The 22,427-nt window shown below is 48.4% G+C and overlaps 7 protein-coding genes and 1 non-coding gene across 8 annotated transcripts; 4 read left to right on the top strand and 4 right to left on the bottom strand.

Moving 5' to 3' along the window:
- Positions 1–224: 224 nt before the first annotated feature.
- On the top strand, positions 225–725 carry ABCC8 (ABC transporter C family member 8; the record flags this gene model as incomplete). Its single annotated transcript, XM_014688620.1, has 1 exon — positions 225–725. One exon carries the CDS (start codon positions 225–227, stop codon positions 723–725), a length of 501 nt encoding a protein of 166 aa, XP_014544106.1.
- A 763-nt stretch (positions 726–1,488) lies between these two features.
- Positions 1,489–2,227, top strand: G6M90_00g107350 (uncharacterized protein; the record flags this gene model as incomplete). The annotated part of the gene is made up of 2 exons (XM_066131725.1): positions 1,489–1,561; positions 1,632–2,227. 2 exons carry the CDS (start codon positions 1,489–1,491, stop codon positions 2,225–2,227), a joined length of 669 nt encoding a protein of 222 aa, XP_065987932.1.
- Positions 2,228–9,787: 7,560 nt separating this feature from the next.
- On the bottom strand, positions 9,788–9,902 carry G6M90_rRNA00000006. Its single transcript, XR_010715677.1, has one exon. It is a non-coding gene; the product is annotated as a 5S ribosomal RNA (ribosomal RNA).
- Positions 9,903–10,767: 865 nt separating this feature from the next.
- G6M90_00g107340 (uncharacterized protein) lies at positions 10,768–11,166 on the top strand (the record flags this gene model as incomplete). The annotated part of the gene is made up of 1 exon (XM_066131724.1): positions 10,768–11,166. One exon carries the CDS (start codon positions 10,768–10,770, stop codon positions 11,164–11,166), a length of 399 nt encoding a protein of 132 aa, XP_065987824.1.
- A 2,908-nt stretch (positions 11,167–14,074) lies between these two features.
- G6M90_00g107330 (uncharacterized protein) lies at positions 14,075–14,533 on the bottom strand (the record flags this gene model as incomplete). Its single annotated transcript, XM_066131723.1, has 1 exon — positions 14,075–14,533. One exon carries the CDS (start codon positions 14,531–14,533, stop codon positions 14,075–14,077), a length of 459 nt encoding a protein of 152 aa, XP_065987963.1.
- Positions 14,534–17,276: 2,743 nt separating this feature from the next.
- G6M90_00g107320 (uncharacterized protein) lies at positions 17,277–17,678 on the bottom strand (the record flags this gene model as incomplete). Its single annotated transcript, XM_014688623.1, has 1 exon — positions 17,277–17,678. The coding sequence occupies one exon, from the start codon at positions 17,676–17,678 to the stop codon at positions 17,277–17,279; it is 402 nt and encodes a 133-aa protein (XP_014544109.1).
- Positions 17,679–18,248: 570 nt separating this feature from the next.
- Positions 18,249–18,670, bottom strand: G6M90_00g107310 (uncharacterized protein; the record flags this gene model as incomplete). Its single annotated transcript, XM_066131722.1, has 6 exons — positions 18,249–18,258; positions 18,311–18,358; positions 18,406–18,462; positions 18,518–18,541; positions 18,596–18,610; positions 18,663–18,670. The coding sequence occupies 6 exons, from the start codon at positions 18,668–18,670 to the stop codon at positions 18,249–18,251; spliced, it is 162 nt and encodes a 53-aa protein (XP_065987952.1).
- A 1,918-nt stretch (positions 18,671–20,588) lies between these two features.
- azaL (FAD-linked oxidoreductase azaL) lies at positions 20,589–22,040 on the top strand (the record flags this gene model as incomplete). Its single annotated transcript, XM_014688624.1, has 1 exon — positions 20,589–22,040. The coding sequence occupies one exon, from the start codon at positions 20,589–20,591 to the stop codon at positions 22,038–22,040; it is 1,452 nt and encodes a 483-aa protein (XP_014544110.1).
- Positions 22,041–22,427: the final 387 nt, after the last annotated feature.

The raw sequence follows: 22,427 nt of genomic DNA, 5'->3' as shown, positions 1-22,427 counted from the left end.
GCGGCCGCACGGGAAGGCAAGTTCCGCCACACAGATGCGTCTGATCTCTTATCCCATTTAAGCTAATCTTTCCATAAACGACCAGTGGCAATAATACGCTTCTTCTGTCCTTGCTACGCCTCGTTGAAATTACCGGCGATATCAGCGTAGACGGCGTCGACCTCTCCCGCATATCGCGGGCTGCAATCCGTGAGCAATGTTTCATTACCGTGCCACAGGACCCCATGCTGTTGCCCGATACCCCGTTGCGCTTCAGTCTCGACCCGAGTGGCAAAGCCGAAACCAGTCAAATTGTCGTTGCGCTGCAAAAGACGGGTGTCTGGAGCCTCCTGTGCGAGTCCAACGCCGCAAATGTCGCCGAAGTACTCGATCGCAAGATATCGGAACTGCCCGCCCTCTCTGTGGGACAACTTCAACTCCTCGGAATCGCCAGGGCATTGGTCAAGAAGGCGGTTTTGGGAACCAAGCTCAAACCTGTTCTTCTGCTGGACGAGGCAACGTCATCACTGGACACTGCGACGGAATCGTTGATCCACAACTTGATTGACGAGGAGTTCTTCGGGCAGGGATACACGGTCGTAGCTGTCGCCCACCGGTTGGGCGTTGTGACTGGTCGAATTAGACCCATGGACATGGTAGTGATGATGGCCGACGGGGCAATGAGGAAGGTTGGGGGCGCCGAAGAAGTGCTGGGATCGGACTTTGTTTCTCCTTGGACTTCTTAGCTTGATTCTTGATATGAGACTGTTATTCTGTAAACTTATGTATATATTATGCAAACTAACAACTTTCCATGGCAATTCTAAACTAGTGGCAATAGGCTCGTCTCTAAGCAGAGTACTCGGCTAGAAAACTTGGGTGTACAAAATGTCAAGTATGGAAACCGTCACCAAGGAGAATGAAAAGAACTTTAATAGAGGGCTGAGTACTTTATTGACCACGTTTCAAACACGTAGCAATCCTTCAATACGAAGGCGCCGTTGTCTTTAACTGTCGTCGAGAGGAGTACGCTCCGTTGCTTGGTAGGCGAGATGAAAGGCAAAGAAGTCGTGTAGAAACTAAGTCTATGATTACACTATAGAGACCTCTCCTCCCGTTCAAGTTCGGTCTGGTGCTGACAACGGTGATTTCCGGGCGACACCGAGAATTTTCTGTAACTGAACCAACAGCACACAAGGTGGGAGGCGTGGGTTGACTTGACTCTTTCCTTTTGTAATCTCAACTACAGATTTTTGAAACTGGATCCCCGGCCAACATACATGTCGTCACCGCAGGTGGGCCGCATGAAGAACAACGCTGGCAGACGGAGGTGCCCAAGCCCCCGATGCGATCAAGCTGATCAATATACTCGGATACGGCTCCCAACCCGGCCAATATATTCCCTACGGATGCCCCATACCATATGCTTGAATATTTTTATCATCGTAGAGTGAGGCGGATCCAGACGCGGACTAGATTACCTTCACGCAGCAACTTGCAGGGTTTGCAATGACAAGACAGTCAGCTGAAGATATCCAGCAGCGGCGACGGCGCCGGAACCGCGAGTCGCAGCAACGATGGAGTGGGTATCTTATCCAACCATGACCACATTGCAATGTAAGCTCCACAACACTTACACTACCTTCATCCAGGGCAACGTCATAGAGCATCGTCTGTGAAAAGCACGCAGGTGGCTCCGAAACCGCACACCACAGTTGAGCGGCCAGTTGATGATGCCCGTAGCGAGCTTAGTCCGTCAACAGAAACAATTACACCGTCAACGTTGGCATTATCTCTCAAGGAATATCTGGTCCATGACCTAACAAGGGAGTGTGAAGGCACAAGTCTTCCAGACGTTTCTATAGCATGGCCCACAGAGATCGACATTGCAGACGGCTATGTCCCAGGTACAACACTTCCTATCCCGTTGGATCATTGGGCATCGCAGGAGCTTCCACAAAACGGCCCTATTTCGGCCATGGCTTCCACAGCCCACGGTGCCATCAGCGACCCCAGGAGCATCCGGAACCTCACCCCAAATATCACCCCTGATTCGCACCCAGAACATCATACGACCGGAGCAAGCGCAAATCATGGAGCTAATCCGGACTTGTCTTATGATCAAAAAGCGCATTGTAGCTATGAAGGACCTAGGGAGAAGGCTCTTCGCGGAAGTTCATTTTGCGTCCAGGAATCTCGTTGTACTTACCAGTTTAAAGCCACAGGAGCGGATAGAACGGCAGCATAGCACTTCAAGCACATTATCGGACCTGGGTTCCGGTGGGACAGCCGTATTCTCGATCAAAGAAGTTCAAAGTCTTTATTCCTACGGTGTTAAGATCGGGCTTCTAAGACCAGATGACAGGTTCAGGTCTTATTTAAATAATATGAGTGTAAAATATAGACAAATATTATTCCTGGGAAGCAGCAACTGGGGTAACGACCAGGACATTGATGTGGACGACCCAGATTCTGAAATAGACCACCATGCAGGAGGCAGAATGGCTTGCCAGTGTGACATAGCAGACCCCTTACAAAAACAAAACCTGACGCCAAGTCGTCCAGGTCCAATCGAAATTTAGAATCACGCGAAGCAGAGAGATCCACCGTAGTTCAACTTGCGGCCGATTCGAATTTGAGCACTAGATTAAAAGCAGACAATGAAACACTCTTGATTCTATATTTAAAAGCGCGGAATTATACATAAGTAAGTGCTTAACTGCAATACCGCTGCCTCTGTAGCGGTACTACGATTTCTCGTTGCCATTTGGACAATAGTGCTGTGTGTGCCTGCTTTTAACGAACAACCTGATCTCAACTGCCGGGATAAAGGTACAAACAAGTGCGACCTGGTGAAATTGATGTTCTAACGAGAAGAGACATTGCCATTGCCAGAGAGCTGTAGAGTCACAAAAGACCAAGCAGCCAGATCTATCTAAACTGATCGTACATTATACCAGCATTAAAAGAGATGATTCAATTAAGCAGGCGCCGGGCACTCCTTGTCATGGACAAATTTTAATTCCGAGTATTCATTCCTGACCTTGAATGTCTCGGCATGTGTGCTATAGAGAAAACAGACAGGGCCATCTGATTTTATAACAGAAAAGCCCCACGTCATAAAGGAAGAACACTTTTGGTCGTCCTTGCAGGCCTGGTGACATGCTTGCGGGGTAGTATCTTTCATGACACGATAATAGTCGTTGCTGCCTGAATTCATCTCTTGAAAGCCGCAAATACGTGGCGGTACTGCACAATTCTTATCATAAATTAAGTGTGGCTTGTCAATATTCTTTTCCGTTTTAAACGTGGTAGGAGCCCTAGAAAATAGGTAGCACACAAGGCCATCTGACTCAACAGCAGAAAAGGCCCATGTCATAAAGGTGGCGCACTTCTGGTCGTCCTGGCAGGCCTGGTGACACGTTTGTTGACTGGTGTTGTTTGTAACGCGATAGTAGTCGCTTGCACTTTCTGACGGAGCCAGGTGTTCGCCACAGATGCCGGAGTTGGAAAGGTCATCTCTCGACCTGATGCGAGTGGCGCTGTGTGTATGCTGTTAGCTCCTGCTCATTCTGCCAATGGTAATATAATATAATGAGATGCATACACGTGCCCACCACCTGCGTGGGAGGATGCTAGGGTGAAAGGCAAGAGGATGCCCCAGGCGGTTGTGACGGCTAGAGTTGACCACTTCATAATAATGATTCTTGAATTTAAAGTTTGCGGAGAAATAGTATATAAATAGGGAGATATAAATGATGAGAGTGGTTGGTGGGTATAATATTCCTCTCCTAGCTGTGTAGGGAGTTTGACGTATTTATCATTTTTTCTTCGTCCACTGCATATTATCGGCGTGGATTGAGCGAATGGGCAAGATGGCTGGCATACGCCGACTAACCCTCGCATCTTACATTGGATGTAAATGATTGAATCATGACCTTCCATACTTTGAAGCATGATTCGGGTCACACAGCCACGCGTGCGAGTCGGGATATGACGGGGTTTAAAGACTGGGTCAAGTTGTAGTCTAAAGTTTAAAAATCGTAACCTCCACCTTGCGTTTCGAAGTTTCCAAGCAACTGGGCGTAGAATTACACAAGTTATGCCATGATCGCCAGAACGCTCATCTCGTACGGCGTGATGTCAACAGCCGATTGATGCATTGTAGGCAGGACCGGGTATCTGGAGTTTCGACACATGTTTTTCTAATGGCCAAGAGTATGTTGACCCATCAGAAGATATTCTAGAGGAGGAAATTGGTAATTATTGAACGTAGACAGACACATTTTCTCCTACATTTATGCCGAACTGATATGTCTCGTTTGATTTAGTAGAAAGGCTACATGTATACCATCGCCTGTGCCTACACCAGCCCTTTGCGCAGCGAAGGCTTTAGCGAGACATATCTCTCCTCTAGGCCCTGCAAGTCCCCTGCAGAACCCCGTAATCAAAAGATTGATAATTCTTTTTCGGTATGCTTAGAGACGGCCTATTGACCCTAGTCCCTGCAAAATACATGGTTGGGGGCTTCGCTCCTCTGAGGGGATGCGAGTTGCCAGCTGAATAGCCTGGAATACGATGTCATGCAGCATGTTTTCAGCCCCGGGATTCTCCCACATTAAGATTGCATACACTGGTGGTTTGAGAGTGACTTGTGGTATGTTCAGTGGTGGGGAAGGGGCAAAGTGCTAAGACGGTCGGAGGCGCCCGTCATGTAGTTGACAATGCCAGCAAGAACCCAGCAGTGGCGATGCTCATAGTCCCTTAAGGTAGTCATGCACTTGGAAGAACGCTGTTGTCTACGAAACAGGCAAATGACCATCTTGCACATCGGTCCTGTTAGCCCGGGCCATAAGTTCCGATGCCGCCAGCCACGACTGGGATGCGGACTTACCCTGGTCTCAACCTGGTTGCATGCGGTGACATGGTCGCGCTGAGGCCCCTAGGTGTCGCTTTTTAGGTCTTCCATCTTCCCCGTTGGGCCGTGCCACGTTATTCGTGGCTTAGTAGGCTGAGACACGGGTACACCAGACGCTACGCAAGCTACCGGCATTGCCGTGACCTGACAAGGAAGCTGTTGAGAGGGGCTCACATATGTATGCACCCGCCAGCGACAAAGTGGACGAGCCATTGACGTCTGGTAGTATGGGAGAGTATAGTTTACAGGGGATTGGTAGCTCCCGGTAAAGAGGCCCAGAATTGCAAGAGATTCCGTACAAATAAAAGCGACCTCGTTTAATTTATCGTCTGATAGGTGTATACCTCCTTGCCTTGTTTCGGGTGGTTAATTAAACAGGTGTTGGAGTGCGTAGGCATGACGTAGCAGTCTTATACGGTTTCGACAATTTGTGGTTCGCCTTGTACAACAGTTTGCACTGCCACTTGGGGGGGGAAGCATACATCGAAACAAACACTTCCTGTGGAATCGAGACCGGCTACTGATTCCTAAGCAATGCGAAGCAGAAATGGCTCCGTATAACTAAATATGTGTCCATGGCCTAGACGGCGATACACGCAAGACGTGCACCACGAGAATTTGTCCAATTTGCTGGTCAGACAACGAATAGATCCTGCATAAATATTGAAAATACGAGGGTCCTTGTCTGGAGATACAATTCCAGTTCATCCTCGCTAAGAAGTGCGACACCATCCAACAATCGCATCCCCTGCATGCCCAGACTGTCGTTGCCAACGTGACTCATTCTTGTTCTTGCCAGAGCTTAAAGCGCACTCGGAGACCTTGCGGAACATGCCCGACTGGTTATTAGAATTATGATAAAACGAGCTTAGACGGTAGAATTCGCTACACGACATTTAACGAGAAATACAAAGGATCTAATCCCTTTATAATCACAGCTAAGTAGGTTACAGCTTACCTTTTATTTAAATCATAACCGGTACCTTTAATAACTATACAGATATTCCTGTGAGATGCCCATCGAGCAGCCACTGCAATCTGAACATCATTCGTAGCATTTACCACATAGTTTAGGTACCCCCCAAGGGTACATCCCGCCGTGGCATTGTACCCCGGAGCGTCGGGTGGCAAGCAGGAATTGTTGGCATAAAGGGGAGAGGTGATAGACTCGGGCAGCGAAGCGTGGAATGCCGATTCAGACCAACTAGCGTTGACGGTTTTACATTCAATAGGTGAATGAAAGGGGTTTCCTCGGTAGCAAGAAGACGCTGCCGGACGAGTCTGGAGTAGGGCTCCTCCAATGGAACTGTTTAAGGCCGCCAATTCTCGCATCGAGGGCCAGGCGCTGTTGGATGGCGTGAGCTTGCACGTTCGCAAGGCGACGGCGGCGGGCAAAATTAAGAACAAAGAAGGACGCATTGTTTGGGTAGTGACTATAGGATTTGTCCTAGATAATTGTGTACTGTTGGGAAGGGTCTTTATACTAATTTGCCTCCCTCTGCTCTGTTAACCTGTACTAATCCTATTGCCAAAAGGGGAATCAACCAGAGGCATTGAATGAGTCAAGTGCTTCCCATATCCAATCGGCGTTTTTTTTTTCGCATAGAATACAACGACTTACGCAATCAAGCAGGCTATTGTGGATGTTTTGTGGAGAAGTTATTTAGATAATGCTACACTAGCCCATGACACTTACGCCTTCCAATCCCCATTATATTCGCTTGAAACATCCAATTAACACGTTGGCTCCCTTAGTCTAACATAAGACCGTCGAATTTGAAATGTATTTTTAGGCTAGGCCTAGAAAATTACGAAGTTATAACTAAACTGTACAATAAAGGCCTAACAGAGAGGTGTGTGTGACCAGGGCTTAGTGAGGACTTGGAGTAATGACTCAATTCATCTAATAACAGTCTTTGGCATTAAAAGTCGTTGATTTTCCTGAAGACCTAAATTACTCAAGAGCTCTATTCATACAAGAAGTCGGTGAGAGCCTTGTGCCCCAGGTGTCGTGACCGTGATCGTGTACATTGCCCCTCAATCAACCGGCTTTCCCAAGTCTCTTAGCAGCTCTGGCTACTCCATTCTTGTCTGATAAAGACGAATATGGAGGCGGTTTACCACTTCCCTGCTCTTCTTTTTCCACAGACTTCTCTTTTGACGCTTCGACTAGATCTTGATTTTCTTCCACGATAAAACTTGCCACTTGTGGCTTGACAATTCTCGCTTTCCCTTTACGGCAGCAAGGCATACAAGTTGTAATGGCAGCCGTCAGCCATACTAGCGTGCTAAGAATGCTGAGATAAAAGGCGGCGTTGACGGCTGGCATGGAGAAGGGCAACACCACGGCACCAACACCCTTGACTGCAATTTGCCCAAAGACAGCACTGGAGACTAGCCATAGTAGGCTTAACACTGAGTCCAGGAAACAACGGCAAGTAAGACGAGCCGTAGATTGCGTGTGTGGCCCCCGGATGCCACGTGCTAGAGACAATATCACCGACAGGCCTGAGACCACCTCTGCGTAAACCCATCTAGAGTCTGCATGCTGGTCAAGCCTCGACCAAGCACCAAGATCAATGCCGCAAACTGAAGCGACGAGAACCGCAGAGATGAATTGTGCGCTTCGCAACACCGAGTAGGCTGCGGTGTAAGGATCGCAGTATGGTCGACGAATAATCGTTGGAAGTATGTAGTGCATGATGGTTTTATAAGCGTCGAAAGTCAATATAGTAAGAGGCAACTGTGTATTGGATAAACTGTACTTGAGAATCTGGTTTCGTTGATGAGTTTTTGGCAAGGAACGACTTATATTGATATCCAAGCTGGCTTGTCAAGCACTGGCCCGTAGGTCATTGGTGCCACCTTCGACCGCGGTGGGGTCACATTGTGGGGTTTGTAGATTAAGGTTGGCGAAAAATTGGCGATTGGTGGAATCCGGCCATTGTCCCATATGAGATGTGGGCCGTGTGCCAATGCTAGCTCAGGGATCAGACCCACACTAGCCGAACAGACGCGCCATCCAAGCGCGAGCGTACGTCATTTTCATCCGTAGCAGAAGACAAGGTTCGTATATAGACTGTCGGCTCGAATTTGCGCATCCGTTTAGAATTTTCGGTTTCGGTGCCATTTTAATTTTCGGTTCCTGCCTTGTTCCGATTGGGCTATTCCTCGCATTGCACACTTACCATGGCTTTAGGAGTATCCGGGGCCAATGTTAATATAGCCCACAGGCCGCCCAGGCGGCCACATCGGAAATCTAGGAACGGATGTTTTGATTGCAAGAGACGAAAAATCAAGGTTATTTTATTTACCTTAACTTTGGCTTTAAGACCCGTTACTAATGGGTGCTAGTGTGATGAATCGAAACCCCGGTGTGTTAATTGCACTAGCTTTGGGTTGGCCTGCAGCTTTGTTACAGGATTTGCTAGTAATACAAGGGAGACGGCTTTCATAAATGGACAAGACAGCAATGGCAAATCGTTGTCGTTGAAGCGGAAGCGAGGTAGGCCACGCAAATATGGGCCAGCCTCACCAAGCTCCTCACTATCTTTACGATCCGACGGTCCGATAAAGGGCTCTAATGCGTCGCTGGCTGACACCTCACCTTGGAAAGATGCCAGCTTAACGACCATCGACCTATTACAGGCCGAGCTCCTCCATCAGTTCATAACAATAACTGGCCCCGGTATTGCTGCAGGCTCGGATGACCCAGGCCACGCCATGGGCCAGTTTTGGGCTCAAAATGCCCCCCGAATTGGTTTCTCTAACCCCTATGTCTTGCATCTTGCCTATTCGTTGGCTGGATACCATTTGGCGCGGGGAGATTCCTGGGATAGAACCGCGCAAGCACATCGCTTGGCTGTTGCTAAATTAAACTTTACTGCCGGACTTGCTGGACTTAATAAGGCAATTTCGGTCATGGACAGTGGAACTTGCGGCGCGATATATATATCCGTAATGCTCTTATGCTTTTGCACCTTTGCAGCTGGCCCTGTTGGACGCAATGACCTGCTTGTCTGCCAGGTTGGTGTCGCACAGCCAAAACCATCAGTGCCTCTTGCACGAGGAGCCCACCTTGTTCGGCAACGTTTTGATTCGGCCACTCTATTCTCGGGGCTGATGGCACCACTCGCTCCGACGAACAGCCAGCCCGCTGATAGCAGGGCAACCTGTCATCGGCAATGTTTTGTGCGGGTCGATTGGATGGATCAATTATCGAGGCTGCGCGAGTTGATCGTCTCCAGCGACACCAGAGAAGTTTCGGTTACTATTCGGTCATTCGATACATTGCGAGCAATATACGAAGCAACATACGGCGATAGGGATGGCTTTTATGAAGGACCACCAATGCATGGCATGGTGTTGCGCTGGTTGTATGTCATGGAAGATGACTTTGTGGCAAGTCTTCAAAGCAAGGATGCCATGGCTCTGTTGATTCTGGCATACTTTGCTCCTCTACTCAACACCATGAGCAAAGCGTGGTTCTTGAAAGGTTGGGCCGAACATCTGCTTACTAGTATACGGATACTTATCGACAAGGAGTATGTTGAGTGGTTAGAGTGGCCTATAGGTGTTGCTGAACAATACAGCGAGCATATCCGTTGACGACTAGCTAGGTTTCGGAAGAAACACAGGCCACACTGCATTTTTATTAGGCGCGGGTATATCACTACTTTTCGTAAATATTTCCTTGCATGTGCCTTCGCCCCCTGGTCCCTCTTCCTAGTTACACTGTAATCCTATAACCCGCGAACGCAAAACGTAATGGGATGTTCAGGGAATATACGGTTCCTAGAATATCTGTGCCGCTTAAGACGCTGCTTCGTGATAATTGTTGCATATTGGACTAGCAGCTATAAGTCAATTATTCAGACCAGAAGAACACATACGACCACAGCCGCTAGATAGCTCACGATCCCGTCTGATCTCGTACGATAACCTAGCGAGCGCCGGATTAGTAGTTGGGTCGGTGACGACCAGCGAATACCCGGTGTTGTATGTGTTTTTTTCTATTTTTTTGTAATATTTCTAAAACTATTAAAATTTGCCCGCGCTTTTCTGTGATCCACGACTCGTAACACCTACGTCAGAGAATCCGTTTACATGCATATTCTGACTGTACTATTATTTTATTCCCTGTGATGGAGTCGAATTGTTAGCTATCTGATCCGCTGTGGGCGTTGCGAGTGGATCTTGATAGGGTCAATGTCGCGATGGGTCAAGTTTTAATGGCCCGGCACTATATATAACTCCACTAAAGACGAAGGTCTGGCCGGCGCAACGGCCCTTTTTAACTCACCCAATAAGCTCGGATGAAATCAAATTGTTTCGCCACTGTCTGATTATCCATTTTTCTTAGTATTCTTCGGTTGTCTTATTCTGAAACGAGTAGCCAAGTCAGTTGTAGATGCCACACATGTATTAGTTTCGGCGAGCGCATGCTCCAAATCAGTGAACCAAAATACACAATGACTTTAATAATCTATTATTGAGAATCGGGAACTTTGCGGACAAGTGTTCTACGCTCTCCGAAACTTTGCGAAAAAGGGTGCTGGATGATGACGCATGGTTCTAGATAATACCGAACGGTTGCTAGTGACTAGCAAGTGTCAAGATACGAGACGTATACCCAAAAACGGCGCTGTATTACGCCTCATAGACCGAGAATTCAGGTGTCGATGCTATAAGTTCACTACTAGAGAATAGCGCAAAGGTCGACATATGCGACAGTTGTGGTGAGGCAGCTCTGAGTGAGCAGGCAAAACGGACAACACTGCAGTGGGCAGTGATGAATAATCGCCGAAACAAAGTATAACTTCGAGTTAACCGGAACGTGCATAGATGAAGAAAAAAACAGATGGAATGCCATGTTATTGGCTATAAACAGTGGAAACTCGGGTATACTTCGACTTTTACTGCTGAACGGCAGTTTGGATTATAATACATCCATCGGGGAGACAGCGTTGGCGTGGACTATTGACAGAGAAAGCACGGATATACTTCGAAAATTATTTGACAAGGGCCTGGACGTTACAACACAAAACGGGCAGAGAGCACTTGGGCTGGCTGTGGACAATAACAGCATGGACACTCTGCTGCTTCTGGTGGACCAAGGTGCGGACGTCAAAACACCCAACAGTCAAAAAGCCTTGATGCTGGCAGTAACTCAGCAGGATCAGCATGCCATCAAGAAACTGATCAACGCTGGAGCCGAAGTTGGCAGTTCAGCATTACGGAAAGGGCTGGAACAAGTTGATGCGTGCTAAAATGTTTGTTACCGAAAAGAGACGTTGAGAGGAGACATTTGTCACAGGCGCTGTATTGGGCAGCGACATATGCATCTGCACCCGAGGGGAGAATATTGATTGAGGCGGGAGCAGACATCAACGCAGTGGAAGGAGGGAAAAGTGTGTTACACGAGGCGGTCACGAAGGACGCCTGGACAGTCGTGGATCTTCTTGGAAGGCATGGGGTAGATGTTAACGCGCAGTTCAAAGGCAGAGCTGCAATACACCTTGCGGCAAAGAAAACGGAGTGGAAAATAGCGGAACTGCGGGCAAAGTACGGCGCATGACTGAAAATCAGGGACCCAGAGGGTTCAACGCCACTTGAGCTGGCTACGAACGAAGGGACCAGAGGCAAACATCTTCGATGTTTGAAGAGACGTAGGAAAAGTCGACAGCACGCCAGACGTTGAAGGAAATTCGTGTCTGCTATACATGTACCTGCAGTGAGAAATATAAGGCCTCTGGTTTTGGTGGAAACCGATTACTTAAGACTGACAGCATGTAAGCGTGCAAACCAGTATATTATCAACCGACCAGGCAGATGCCATTCGGAGCTGAAGTCCAAAAGAGAAAAATGAAGCCAATTACAAACCCTGCCATGTTCTCTCTTTATCTAGTCTGAGTTGGCGACAAGTCAAAGTACAGTGCCATCACACGATCAACGATAGTTACGCCATGGGTCACGAGACCTATGGTTGAGAACCTCATAGAGGCTTACCGCTGCTTGTATAAGTAGACCTCTTTAGTGCCAAGGCTTTATGAAAACCAAGGACCTTCAATACCAGACGAGTCCGGCGGTATTAGACGAATTGAGCTATTGCTTCCAGCCCTCTCTAAGCCCTGGTCACAAGTGCTTACCGCCACATAGTGGTGTGTGGCGACCTTCGACTCGGACACGACTTCAGCTTTCAGCTACGTAAATATAGAATAAATCATATGGCACCGGGGAGGATATCGTGGCAATAGCCTTCTAGTTTCTTCTCCAAGCAAGAGACTCAACATTTTAATCGCACATGGAACTCTACTGAAACGATGGTCAAGAGTCACCTGGAATATGATGGAAAGTTTCATCAACGTGTGAGGAGAGTTGAGCCGCACACCGTCGGAGGTATCAGTGGCTTCCTTTTTGAAAGGTAGATGCCTACGATCGTATGTTAGCTGATGTGTCACCGTAGATGCCTCCAGCTCAGCATCGGCATTCCGAAGAAGCAATGTCTTCTCAGCCGCAGCTCTCCTCTTATGCCCTGGTTTCGGATTTGTCTTTAACGGTTAGCAACTACGCAGGAGTGGTTTGGTTGGCGCACCCCAAGACGACATACCATCTTCAGCTAGCTACACGTGAAGTCAAATTGAAATAATCCCTGGGGTAGGTAATCACCATATGCAACACACTTCGACTGGATTGCTGTCGAATGGAGAAGCTAATAGGCTGATGCTCGAATAGGCAGCACGGACAGCCCCTCGAATGCCGACACGATTATCTCAAACAGAAAGGGGAAAGGAAAAGGGAGATCAGGTCAGTCTTCTTTATCTGGTTTCAGAATATAAGGCTCGAGGTTTAACAATCTGTCCGATATCTATAGTCGAACCCATCTCTCACCATGCATTGGATAAATCATCGGCAGCGTACTTGTCCGAAGTTGCGTTGCAGCAACGATTTATAAGAGCTGAAGTCGAGGGCGAAGACGAGACCTGTCCGGTCTTGGATATTGCTTATTGGGTACGTTTGTCATTGATGTCGACACAGGAGAGTCTGACAGGGGCATCCCAGCGCCATTGCATGAAGTGAATATCTTTGCCACGGGGACGGACGAAGTCACGCTCACGGCTCAACTTGACAGCGATGATTTCTATATCCCTCAAAACATCCAGGGTACTCAGTTGCATGTAAGTAGCATTATTCTCACAGCTGCAATACACCAAATCTAGCCCGTCTAGCCGACGTCTAACATGGTCACTGGCGAGTGCAACGGCGGCGGCGATGCTCCTCCTTGAGGCGGCAACCTGCCCGGTCTGAAAGCTACTGAAAACCGCTACGCTCAAGCCATTATTGCCTAAACAAAGAAACAAGGACTCGGGAAGCAAGGCTGCGAGGCTGCCATTCCTACTAGACCCACCGAGGTACGTGGACTCTTCTGACTGTTGGGGGGGATCATGACAAGAAACTAACACATCGTCAGTCTAGCCTGCGCATCTTGGCCAAGAACGGCTTGACACATGTATCAATGCTATAAATGAATAAGCAGTCAGGCCAGCAGTCCTTTGTAACTAAACGTCAACGCCCCAAAGTTGACCCTGCCCACAGCACCACATGCCTACAACAGGGAACATTCGGTGTTGAGCCGGGACCTCGATTTCCGGATGTAGATGAACTGGCGTGCGTCAGAACTTACATGGGCTTGGTGCCACAATGAAATGAGAATGACTCACGCTGCTGTTGACAGTTCTTGGTCAAGTAAAGACGAGCATGCGGCCAGTCAAGGCCACAACCCACAGCATTTCGGGTGGAAAACGTCTTGTAGGATGCCACCTCGTTTATCTCGGCAAGGCATGTCCCCGTCGATGCCAAATAACCCCATGAGCGGGGAAATCGACCCGGCACCCGTCTAGAAGACCGCGCACCGCGTCGCTCGCGCCCAGCAACGAGGCGAACTGAAGCGGGTTCCCATAGTGGCCCTGTTGATGGGTCGGTTCATTTTCAAGAAGAAGCAGAATCTGGTTCCAATTGTCAGTCCGCTATCAGTCGGCGGCCTGCAGGGCAGGGGCTTGGAAGGTAAAACCTGGGAACCTGTCGTCGCGGTGTCGGGCGTCTTCATGGTACCAGTACTCGAATAAACCCCGGCCGCCTCGAAAAAGGCAATTCTGCCGTAAAACGAGATCCGGAAGCCTACGTTGCTCTCGGCCAGGAGTCTTGCCCGGAGTCGGCATCTCCGCCACGTTGCAGCAGATCCGTCACAAGTCCCCCGTGTCCGAGCCTCGAGGCCGACTGCATCGCATCGCCAAGCCGACCGGATGTAGCATTGACTTCGACGCATTCGGACAGCAAGATGCGAGCGTGCTCCTGGCGATTGACATAGCAGGCTACCTGAAGCGGACTGCCGTATGGATAGGGGTTCAGATTGACGCCTCGACAGCCAGTTTTGGCTTCTAGGAACAAGCTGAGAACGCGGCATGTTGCCCAAGATTTAGGGAGAAAAGCGACGCTGTAGACGGAGCTAATTTCGTAACCACGGAATGCGGCCGGGTCGGCGCCCTGTCTCAAGAGATACTCGACGAGGCGTGTATTCAGATTGCTGAAGGGAGACCGTAAGTGGCAATCCGTGCCATACCGTGCCGCGATGGACATCAACTCCGTTTCAAACAAGCAGCTCAACGACTTGCTGATTGCCGGAAATCACTGCCGACTCGAGCGCCTTCCCGCAGTCCCCCCGGCCGATATATATCGCCTGGCTCGTCGGCCCGCGCTCCGCGACGGAAAAGCGCATCCACGGCCCCAAGGTTGGCGCAGTAGGCGGCACTTCGCATCGCACTGCCAATTTGTGACAGATGCGCATGCACCTCGGTGCCTGCTTAGATCGGCTTGTCAACAAGCTCAACTGAGCCGCTGATGGCCGCGCCTCCGAGCGCATGATTCAAGTCGCTCGTCGTCAAGCGCCCCGGCATCTGCTCAAGGTACCATTCAACCCCCTTGTGCCAACCAAAAAGAGCGGCAAGGTACAGCGGCGGGATATTGCCGTGGTAGTCCTTGCTTAGGCGCTAGAATGCGATAGAGCTGCAGCCACGACTGGCAAATTGGCCGGGAAGAAGCCAAGTCTCGATTCTGTGCTGCTAGACACATGAACGCGAGCTCTCGGCCGTCCTCATCACTTGGCTGCGGTTCATTATCCCTTGGTACCCATCCGCGAAACTTGCAACACTCGCCAAACACGTTGCAGTATTCGTCGTCAATAGGTGGACAACGAACGGCAATTGTGGCTCGAGCTGTCCAACCGTTGATCCGCGCCGCCAGCCCCGTGTCCCGGATACATGAAATAGACGGCTCGGCGAGAAGAAGTCGATCGAGGTGCGATACGAGGGCTTGGCCGCATTCTAGCAGCTCTTTGTAACGGTCTCCTGCGTACAAGGTTGCATACGCAAGGAGCAGGTAGGCTTCCCGGCGACGGGCTCCGTTGTGCCGTCGCAAGGATCTTTGAAAGCATCGAACAAGAGATAGGTAAGACAGCCTAAAGCGGCATGATGGTGGGCTTTTTGTAGGTTCGTGTAATCTCTCCAAGTGAGGTATTCCCGGATTGAAAAATGACACGACACAGCCTCCTTGGTTTCCTGGTGGACGTGTATCAACTCTCCGCAGTGTTCGGTTCGCAAGTATTCGTTTATTATCCCTCCAAGACTGGGCTCTTCATGATTTGGCTCCAGAGATACAGCGTGAGAAAGCTGCCTTAATGTGAGGGGACGCCTCGCGGCAACCAACCACTCGAGCACTCTTCACGCTATATGCAGCATCCTGGGGGTTTTCTGAAGACGTTGCTCAAAACTCCATCTTGGAAAGGATGTGATCATAAACTTCAAGTAGACTACTTGGAAGTACCTGCAGGGTATCTTCAACGTCATCGTTGTATTGGCAACGTCCTATCATGTTGAGCTGAAATGTGGCAAGCAGAAACAAAAATAGATTTGCTCTTGTTACTCTGGTGCCAATCTACTTTTACAATCCTGGGCTAAAAAGGTTCTTTACTTACATGATGCTCCCCGTATCTAGTATTGCATCTCGCACCCTTGACAGCATTTCATCGATATACGTCGCGTCGCCAACTCCTTTTGCTCGACTATCCAGCCGTCAACAACCAACTCCACGTCCTGGGGTGTATAATCTGTAAGCCACATGGATGACAAACACTGAAATTTTTGTCTGAGAATATAATCATCTCTGCTGGTCACAAGAATTTTCGTACTGCCCTCCGTGTTTTGGTACAGGGAAAGTAGCTTGCTTGTGATTTCTATCTGCACACAGGGAGAACCCTTGCCAGGGCATTCATCGAGGGCATCAATTATCAGGATGATGGAAGCAAGGTCATGGAATCCACTCGTCATTATTTTACAAGGGCGTCTTCATCGGGCGGTACCAACTGCGAATGTATGTTAGTTCCAAGCTTTGCCCGTTGGTGATCAACTATGGATTGAGAAGCGGCTGGGCTCTGCTGGAAAATCTGAGACGCCAAGCTTCCCAAAATTGCTCGTGTATTCCTTGGTTTCTCGTTGCTAAAGACACAGTAGAAGAAGGCAGCTGCAATTTTCTGGGTCTACGTCAGGAACAAGCACGTGTTGCATTTTGTCGATTATGGTGGAACTATCCCAGGTGTAGTAAATAGTTGTGCATGATGGAGTCGAGGCTTGGTTATTTGGCGCTTGCGCGAGGATCGATTTGCCCGCTCCGGCTTCCATGTATACAATTAATAGTCTTACTGACTCGAAACAACAAAGGTGCTTGGACTTCCGTATTCCTTTGATCCACAAGAAGGAATTTCCAGGGGAATCGAGCCAATGCTCAAATTCGCCTATGTGGAAAATCCATTCATTCATCCCTACTGCTCTGTCTTTGACTCTGTCTTGATGGATTGCTAGCTCGGGGTGTTTGGAAACCACCAGCAGGCACTGTTTACTTCGTCCTCTGTCGGTGCTAATAAACAGGTTAGATGTAAGACTAACAACCTACGAGTTGCTCTCTTGTTTCACTGAACCATTTTTTGGGCGAGGAACATGGAGCAAGGCTTTAGCATACGCAGCTGCCCTCCAGCCGCGAGAGCCTGCCGTGCCTTATTCTTGTGCGAATCAGAGTAATCACAAATGAATCTAATCACAAGGGATCCGAGACTATCCATTAGTCCCGCAGCCTCCATCTCAAACAAATAATACCCAATTCATCCCGCCACCTATCGCGAGTTGTACCATCCCTCATTACCTAGTCTCCAGATGCAATTAGTCCGTGGCGTACAACAGGCACAGCCCCTAGCCGAGGCTCTCGCTTCATTGCCATGGTCGTATCACACTGTTCGCAAGTGTCCTGCCCCTGCGGATGACTATACGCCGCCTCATATAAGACATTGATCGGCGGCAGGACTTGGATCCTCAAATCTCAAATGATTGTCGCATCTTTCCATCATGGCCTTGACATGCTCCATGAGGCCGGATTCGCCAAGTCGAACGTCACGTTTTGGGCCAGGCGCGCCACCGCCAATTCCAACTATTAATGCGTTAAACTTGATGCTGGGGAACTTGCTCTTCATTTGGTTGACCTCTGTGGAAGCCGACATGGTACCGGGTGATCCCGACGGCAGAGGCACAACGACGACATTATGAGCACTTATGCGACCGCACGTCAAGATGCTTTCTCTGAAGCGTACGTCTTGGCCGAATCTGTCGTCCAGCATGGAGGTTACGGCGTTGAATTCCACGTTCAGGGCGCCAATCCAGAAACTCTGGGCCGACGGCATCGCTATTATTTGAGGCTTGCACGAGGTCTATTAAAGGGTCGGATAAGTTATAAGTATAAAAAATGGAGCAAAAAAGGGGATGGTATTTATAAGAGAAACTATCTAGGAGAGTAATACTCTTATATATATACTATACAGTATAACCATCAAAGAAAGAAATTTTTTTCTGCGTTTTTTGTATGCATTTACTGCTAAATACTAGTATAACTAGTAGAGAATCAAACTTGGCTCCGCAAATTTTATATAAGTATTTGCTGTTATATAATAGTAATACTTACTACTACTTTTTAAGTCCAAATCGGCTTCCCTGTTAAGTATTAGTAGTAAATCTCCCAACCTTTTACTATATATACTTACTGCTTGGTACTTTCTTAAGCTCGGCTTCAACACATCGATGTACGGAGTATGGTTCGGGCACTTCGCCGCCTTCGGAAAACGATTTAGTGCATTTATCCCTGAACTGTTGGCATTCGGCTGGCCAAATGCCATATATTCTGCACGTTTTGTTTATCTCCTTAGTCAGGGTTTCCTCGATCGACGGACCCTTTATTTCTTGTCCACGATCGCAGGCTACCGTGGTCTAAAATTGATTAGAAACTAAGCTTTAGTCGATATATAGTAAAGTTACATACTTCTTGTCCCGGTTGATAAGGTACAGGGCCAATTTGACAAGTACGGCACTATAATATATATTAGTACTAATAATTCGGAGAAATATTTTACTTACAGGTCCATGTTCTTTGCAAGTTTTTCTAAGGTCTTCTTTTCCTTGTGTTCCACGTTCCTGTAAATATATATTAGAATTTATACTTTATAAAATATACTTGTATTTTACTTACCCCAAAAGTAATATCACAACGTATCTTTTAGCTAATATTAGCACGTAAAAGTCTAGTAGTATAGTTTTAGTCTCTTACAAAATCTTGTTCGACCTATTTATATTAGTAAATAAAAGTCTAGTAATTCATTTTAAGTTGCTTTTACCACAGCATTCTTGCAGTCTATATCCGAAGCCCGATATACGTCTAACAAGTGATCTAATGTCTATAAATTAATTAACACCATATCTTACAATGCGATTGCCTCAAGGCTTACAAGGTGAGAAAGATTGTTAGGAGTACCCAACGATTTATCTCCGGTCTTTGAAGTCTGAATAGCTACAACACTTCTTCCAAGTACCGCAAGTACTGCCAGGATTGTAGCTTGAAGCTTCATGATAAGAGAGCAAATACGAAGAGTTATATAAATTGAGATAATTTGAAATGGTTTCTGTGAGTAAATAATAGTAGACTCAAGTAAAGCTAGACAGGAATACTAGGTAGTATTTATAGAGATTAAACTTTACAGTATATTATATAAGTTCGCGTATTATAAATACAATTTACCTTTAAGTTAGTATATACGCTATATTAAGTTAGTATTTTGCATAAATCTTTATAGTATAAGACGACTTGGCAAAATGAGGCCTTTATGCTATTATATTTATTTCTTATGCCAGCCTACTTTAAGTACTAATTCGAGTCATGTACGCACGCGCATAATTTGTAATTAATAGGGTACGCCGGCTATACTATTGCTTTACGAGTTATATATCGGCTAACCTGTTAGCAGCTTTAAAGTACTACTTACAGTATATTTAGATTATAATAAGCAAGTTTATTTTTACTGTATATAGGAAATAATACTTAAAGGAATAAAATACGGTGCAAGAATAAATCTTACACCAAAATAAATACGAGCTAGTTATATTACAAAGTTTAAGTATATTATAACTAGTAGGTATATTTAATGCGAGAGGTTTATTATGATACTAGGCTAGGCTCAGAGTAGCGGATTACTCAATAAGCATAATGCATAAACCGCGATACGCGCGCCGAGTCATGTAAATTGGCGGTCTCAAGGAAATGAGACAACACAATACCCCGTGGTATGCCGGACCCTTGTGGCCTAAACGGTTAATGCTTTGGAGGCCTGGAGCCTTTACTACCCAGAGTCCAGGTATTAAACAACCAGATTTGAAGCAATAAAGCGTCTGGTAGCTTGGTTTTGTTCTGGGGATCAACCGCCTGCAGGTACGTGCAGCATTGGGAAAGGTCGAGTCTGGTGTTTTGGGGCCTCGGGCAGTTGGATGTGAGATGCTTGACGTCCAGCGCATAATGCCTAACGTGGCAAATCGCATTGACCTGACTTATTTGAAACGTTAATACCTCGTAATACCCACATGCATATTTCGCCAGGGCAAACCCATTGACGCGCCATCTCCTGCCAAGCTTATGCATATAACCCAGACATGTCAAACTGACTCACGTATCAGAGCCTAAGACTTGGAACTTGGAAGAGTACACGTGACAATAAAGCCAACCAGCGCAAGTTTGCTATGAGCGACATCCTAAAATCTCTTTCGCTGTCATTTCAGAACCTCTGCCGACAAGCTGTGCACAGAGAAGCCGGCGTCGAACAGTTGGCGCTAAATTTCTACGTGATACGCGGCTGGAATCGACGGATCTAGAATATTGATGGTTAAACTAGCCCAAGAGGCGCGCCACAGTCAGGCTGGTCCAGACCTTGACGGCAATGATCAACCGTGGCGGCTGAGATTCTCGCCCAAAAGCCTCGCACCATGGACATCTCGCACAGGTAGAGCCTCCAACGGCCGGGGCATCTGCTCATAGGCCCAGAACGCAGCGAGTATCACAAAGGTGCAACGCCCACTATCGACAGTCTACTAGCTCAGTGCGCCACTAAACGTTATATCACGATACGTACGCCACAGTAAGCTTGAACACTCGATGAGAGCTATCAGATCATATAAAGACGTCAGGCGTCGCAACTTTCTTTTGATCGCCTGTGCAACCACTGCAGATGCCTCTGCTACTCGGTTCAGTGATTTGATAAATACGGCGGACCGACATGGCAGCAGCCGAACCAAAGGCGGCGCCGTCCGCCGAGAACCAGACCACGCAAAATCTGAATGTAGATGCGACCGCGGCCGTCATATCGAGGTGGTCCGACCTCCACGTGTCAAAACCAGCATCTGTCACCACACCGGGGTCAGAGCAGGATGTCATCTCTGCGATCCGTCTCGCCAAAAGCAAGCATCTGACCATTGCAGTCGGCGGCGGCGGCCACGCCACCTTTATCCCTGTCGACTCGTCTACACTATACATGGACATGAAGTTATTCCAGTCCATAAACATCGATAAAGATGCCGGCGTAGTGAGAGTCGGGGGTGGTGTCACGACCGGCCGGCTTCTCAAGTGTCTCGCCGAGAATGGCCTCTACACACCCCTGAGCGACTCGAATGCCGTCGGCGTTGTCGGATCATTGCTGGGCGGGGGACAAAATTCTCACGTCGGACTGCACGGATACATGGTCGACAACGCGGTATCCTTTCGGTTGGTCACGGCCGACGAAGAGGTCATTGACGTCGACGCACAATCTACAGGCGGCAAGGCAACGCTCTTCCATGCGCTGTGTGGTGCCGGGCAAGGGCATGGAGTTGTCGTATCGGCCACGATGAAGGTATATCCCCTCGCAGGTCTCCAGCTCACAGACAACAAGATCTGGACACGGGTCATGGTCTTCCCGTCTCCCGCGTTGGCGCATGTCGTCGAGGCTTATCTGGCATTGCTTCCTGTCCCCGGCCCTCTCTACCCCCAGCTCCTCTTCCAACGGGCGCCTCCTGGGACGCCCGTGGCCGGAAGTCCCACCGTTGTTCTTTCCGTCACGTACTTTGGTCCGGCGAGTGAGGCCGAAAAAGCCGCTTCTGTCTTGTTCGCGGCGGACCTCAACAACGCCGCCGTTCAGGTAGACTCAAACATGATCGATGCCAGCCATTTGAATGACGCGCTAGAGCCTCTGAATGTTCATGGGGGGTTGAAATCGGCATGCGGCGCACGACTGGGAAAAGTCAATGCCAAAATGATCACCTCGAGCTTTGCCAAATGGCTCGCCATTACCGACGAGCTGCCGGATGCCCACAGATCACTCGTCTTCCTCCAATCCTTTAACCCGGCCGTCCTGGAGGCCAAGGGGAAGTCGGATCCGGGGAAGCACATGTTCCTCGAGGCGCGGGATCGCGGCTTCTTTCTGGTTGTGGTGAATTGGTGCACTACGCAGTCTTCCCTTGAGAAGCTGCAGCCGTATGCGGATGATGTGCTGCACGTTTGTCGCAGCGAGGATGGCGCAACGCCGAGGACGATCCCGAATACAATGCGATACAAGGAGCCTCTAAAGGATATCTTTACGGGCGAGAGAATCATGGAGCTTCACCACTTGAAAAAGTCCTGGGACCCCATGGGTGTGTTTTGGAGTCCTTACGTCGGCGCTTATCGGCACCATCACGAAGAGGTTGCTCCATGATGGGAATCGTAGCGGATGGTAGGGTTATGGTTTTCCAACTGCCTTGAATTTCGCTTTTCTTCTGTCAAGTATTCCTTGTAGTTTAATCGTTGCCGTAGTATTTCAGCTGCCAGAATCGCAATTTTAAGCCCCAGTTATCGAGCAAACATGTTCCGCACAGCAAATGACCAAATTTTCAAGCAGAACATTATCTTGCCAACGTGTAAACTCCACTGAAATTCCATGTTGCCGTCGATCCCCCGCATACCACGATGCGGGTGTGACGGATGCCAAAACCAGCAACCCATTCCATCGGGCCAATGACAAAACTACACAAACGCCCCAATGAGCTATCAGCAGCCGCTCTGAGTCCTCAAAGTTCGATAGCGCCGCATTCGGGACAAATCT

This window comes from Metarhizium brunneum, chromosome 7, assembly GCF_013426205.1.
Source record: "Metarhizium brunneum chromosome 7, complete sequence".
Classification (NCBI taxonomy): Eukaryota; Fungi; Ascomycota; class Sordariomycetes; order Hypocreales; family Clavicipitaceae; genus Metarhizium; species Metarhizium brunneum.
Note: the sequence above shows the minus strand (reverse complement) of the source record. Positions and strands in the feature narration are given on the sequence as shown.